Source organism: Poecilia latipinna, unplaced genomic scaffold (genome assembly GCF_001443285.1).
Source record: "Poecilia latipinna isolate Pla-1442-1.1 unplaced genomic scaffold, P_latipinna-1.0 Scaffold771, whole genome shotgun sequence".
Lineage (NCBI taxonomy): Eukaryota > Metazoa > Chordata > Actinopteri > Cyprinodontiformes > Poeciliidae > Poecilia > Poecilia latipinna.
Window position 1 is genome coordinate 140,610 of NW_015113387.1, and position 4,092 is coordinate 144,701.

Here is a 4,092-nt window from a genome sequence, read left to right on the forward strand (position 1 = left end):
TATATATATATATATATATATATATATATATATATATATATACGTGAAGTGCAACCTAATCAGCTTCTGATTGATGTCTTCTCTTTCTTACTAGAGTTGCCCCCTACAGGCCAACAAAAGGTTTTCAGCTCTAAGGATAATCTACTATGACTTGGATATAAACTGCTTCAGAGACTCTGGTGTCTTACTTCAATAATTTACGCCTTTTAACATATCTGTGGGGTGTCAAAATGCTAAGCAGAAGAGTTTCTGGTGGTAATCAATTTTGAAGGCAATTTTGGAGACTGAAACAAATTCACCGAATGTATGATTTTATTACCTGATTTTATTATTGTTGAATATAAATGCTGATTCCTACAAACCGTACTATCTCCCCAGTTGTCAATAAAAAAAAAGGAAATGATGGATTCCAAAGACTTTGCAAGAATGTTAATATTTTGTTAAGAAATTTCACTGAACAGATCAAGATAACGCAATCCAAAACACAGCTACCAAGGGGATACAGAAAAAAGAGAACACATAAATTATATAGATTAATTTGAATTTTAACTTTCTTTAGAGAAAATAAAAAAAAATCCCAAAAATGTTTTGCTCCCATCAGGCCTACAGCATCTTATGATGTAATTTTTAAGTGTAACATGGTCATACATGTACAGTTTCTTTTTTAGTTCATATGGTCTGAACTGTTTTGTACTGTGATGATCATAATGCGAAGGTGGGAAATACCTACTTTTTCAGATTTCTTTGAACGCAATGTGAACTTTGGCCAACAGCGCATCTATTATTTTGCTAATTCCTAATTAGAGAATTAATGTTCAGTTTTAGACACATTCAGACGTTGTATTAAGGAAGTTTAAAATAAACTTAAAAAAATAAATAAATCAGTCATACATGAACACGTAATAAAATTTGATAAAAAAATTCAGATACTTATTCTTTTTTTACAGAAGAGGGCTATCAATCTCATTAATCTGAAACTCTTTCACTTGTATTTACCATTTAGTAATAGTTAAAAAAAATCTACTCATAGTTTTTGAAAGTGTGTTACACTACACATTATATTCATATTTCAGTGCATATCAGAGTGATACACACAATTACAACTGTGCTAAGCAATGAAAATAAAATAAAAAAACACAGGTGTTTTTAACCAAGACTTAAAGTTTTCACCCTTGTGAAGTGTAAGTTTTCATATAGGCAAAATATGGCCTGGTTAAATGCTTTTTCAAATAATAATAATAATAATAATAATAAACATTTCCAGTAGCAACAATATTTATGGAGCTATTGATCAAACACCAATCCATTGACACCACTGTAGACGGCCTCTGATGTTTCTTTGTTTCTTCTCTCTATTCCGGCAGCTTTCCTTTTGGTGAAAGTGGGAGCAGTGTAAACCAACGAGTTGTCGTTTCTCTGAGGAAAGATTAGATTTATGGAAAAATATGGTGCAAGGTCAGAATTAAAAAAAGAACAAAAACGTATGTAGATAATAGTGGAACATGTTAGAATTTACCTGTTGAATTTGCTGATCATCATGACTCCCTTTACCATCTGTTTAATGTGTGACAGAGATTTTAAAGAAAAATCATGAAAAATATTTTCACACCATGTTAGATTTACTGATAGATTTTGATTTACCATTTGAACATTGACAAGTTTTCTTCATGAGGATGTAAGTGAGAATGAATATAACAATCACACTTGCAGTCAAAATGGCACATAACACAATAAATACTGCATTTGTCTTCTGCAAATCTAACATGCTGGGACCTGAAAACATAAAAAAAATTAAATAAGTTTAGCTTTTTATAACAAAAGACAAGATAGAAACATTTTCTGGTACATTTTTTGAATTCAGTCCTATTTAATTCAATGCAATATATTTTAAACGTTCATTTATTTCAGTGACTCAATTCACTAAATGAAACATAATTACACACATATTCATGTTTTTAAGCCTTTACTTAATTGTGATGATTTACGAGTGAATTGCTGCTTATGCAAGTAAAACATTGAAGTAGGAATGTTACATCCAAAAAAAAAAAAAAAAAAAAAAAAATTAAAAAAAAATGGGCTTGATTAAAAGTATGTTTAGTACTTGCTTAAAGGTTATAATTTTCAAAAGATACTTTTAATCTGACAAATGAGCTGTATTAAAAGGCATTCTAATTTATTAAAAATGACTGCGCATCTCCATAAATGTTCAAAGCTTTGGATTTACTGTACCTTCTATGTCCAGTTTGGTCCCATTTCCAAACAAAATCTCTCCACATGAGGCCACAGCACAATAGTAAGTCCCAACATCAGAAGCAGTGATGTTCTTCGAGAAGCTATAGAGACATTTTCGCCCAGAATGATCATCAGGATTGTTCTTACAGTCATTACTGTGGTTTGCAGGAGCATAAATTAAACTGGGATGAGATCGATCTGATCCAGCTAGGAACCAGAACACCCTATGATCTGTTGAACAAGTTTTATCTTGAGAGTTAAAGAGGACTGAACATTGTAGAGAAACTGGGCTTCCTGGATGAACTTGATCAGGTAGAGGGTGTTGGACGATGGCAGTGATGTTTGATTCTTTTCCTGGAAAAAAAATAAAACAGGATTTAAAAATTGTAGCTTATGTTTTTATTCTTCCTACCATATTGTAAAATAGTATTGTGCATAGTTTTACTTCTCCTTACCACTAATTCTCAGAAATTCTCCCTTTAAAAAAGTCATGTTGAGCCAATTAACTTTTAAGCAATAGTAAAGGCCAGCATCACTGTGCTGGACTTTACTAATGTGCAAGGTAAAGGTATTTGTCTCTTGTTTTGCTGTAATATGAGCAGTTTGTATAACATCATTAAAATTGAAGGAATATGTTCCTCCCAAGAATTCAGGCCAGTGTCCAGGAATAAATCTGATCCAATACAGCGTTGCATCATGATCAGAGGTCAAGCGCGGGCAGATTAGGTTCACATCTTCTCCAACAGCAACAGTTCTTGTCTCAACACCCAGATTATCTTTGCATCCTATATCAACACAACAAAACAAACAAAAAACAGAGCAGAGGAAGTCAGAAATGTGTCTTTTTTAGTAAAATCATGTGCAGAAAATGTGGAAAGAAAATGACACTTTACACTTACGTCCAACTACGACAGAGAGTATGAAGCATAAAATGATCAGCATTTTCTCATCAATCCACTTGAGGCTTCGTTAATGTGAGGACACATTGTCGTCGGGGATGTAAATGATTCACGTTATTGTAAGCATATAAAGAGGGCGGGGAGAAACTTAAGACAATTTGATTGGCCATCGGTGATGCTGCTATTTTCACCTCAGTGGAAATCATATCAACAAACTTTCCACCCAAAACACATAACACAAACATCACACCTTTGTTTTGTTTTTCATGCTCGGTTCCAATCAGTAACACAGAAAATATAAGTTACTGTAACTATGATACCACTTTAACGATAATTTTGCCCTTTATTAATGGATATTGGACATTAAGCATGGCAAAGCTTTGATTGATTGGCCTTTACTTCAGAAAGGGAACAGAAGTAAACACATTCTGTACGCTGTAGTTTTACAGTTGCCTTAATTTGTTTTCAGTAAACAAAACAAAAAAAATTTTTCTTTGAGAAAATGAACTTTCTCAAAGAAAAAAAAATTGTGTGCGTGGGTGTGTGTGTGTGTGTGTGTGTATGTATGTTCACAGGATTTTAAAGAATTAACGCCACAGCATGTTATGGATTTTCACACCGGATTAGTATTGATTCCAATAGATTGTTGGACAATGATTCATTTTGCTTTGAAAAAAAACAAAACAATGGATTGTCTTCTTATAATCAGTGGTGTCCTGTTTGAAAATCAGGCCTCAGACTGAGGCCTGATTTGGTTGACTGTTTCATGAGTCTTTGAGCATATTATCCACACTATCTTCTACTTCTATTGTTACTACGAATTACAAGATACAATGTCTGACCTCTAAGTTTAACTACAAAATTAGAGGAGAAAAGGGGCCTTTTCAGTTCTCTTGCCTATTCACATGTACATATTTATTCACACAAAAAACACACACAAAGCACATGTGCACAACAGCTG

At 33.0% G+C, this 4,092-nt stretch overlaps 1 protein-coding gene across 1 annotated transcript; it reads right to left on the reverse strand.

Annotated features, from left to right (window-relative positions):
- Nucleotides 1-1,157: 1,157 nt before the first annotated feature.
- On the reverse strand, nt 1,158-3,223 carry LOC106955852 (uncharacterized). Its single transcript, XM_015046279.1, has 6 exons — nt 3,132-3,223; nt 2,688-3,017; nt 2,230-2,586; nt 1,642-1,773; nt 1,517-1,554; nt 1,158-1,416 (listed from the first exon to the last, which is right to left on the reverse strand). Exons 1-6 carry the CDS (start codon nt 3,172-3,174, stop codon nt 1,285-1,287), a joined length of 1,032 nt encoding a protein of 343 aa, XP_014901765.1. The 5' UTR covers nt 3,175-3,223; the 3' UTR covers nt 1,158-1,284.
- Between the last annotated feature and the right edge of the window lie 869 nt (nt 3,224-4,092).

What these genes read in the sequence shown, in the direction of transcription:
- LOC106955852 (XM_015046279.1), bottom strand. Translation starts at nt 3,174, where the DNA reads ATGCTGATCATTTTATGCTTCATACTCTCTGTCGTAGTTGGAC. An exon ending in AGAATTTCTGAGAATTAGTG is followed by an intron (nt 2,587 to 2,687) that starts GTAAGGAGAAGT and finishes TTTTTTTTCCAG; the next exon opens with GAAAAGAATCAAACATCACT. An exon ending in GACCAAACTGGACATAGAAG is followed by an intron (nt 1,774 to 2,229) that starts GTACAGTAAATC and finishes TTATGTTTTCAG; the next exon opens with GTCCCAGCATGTTAGATTTG.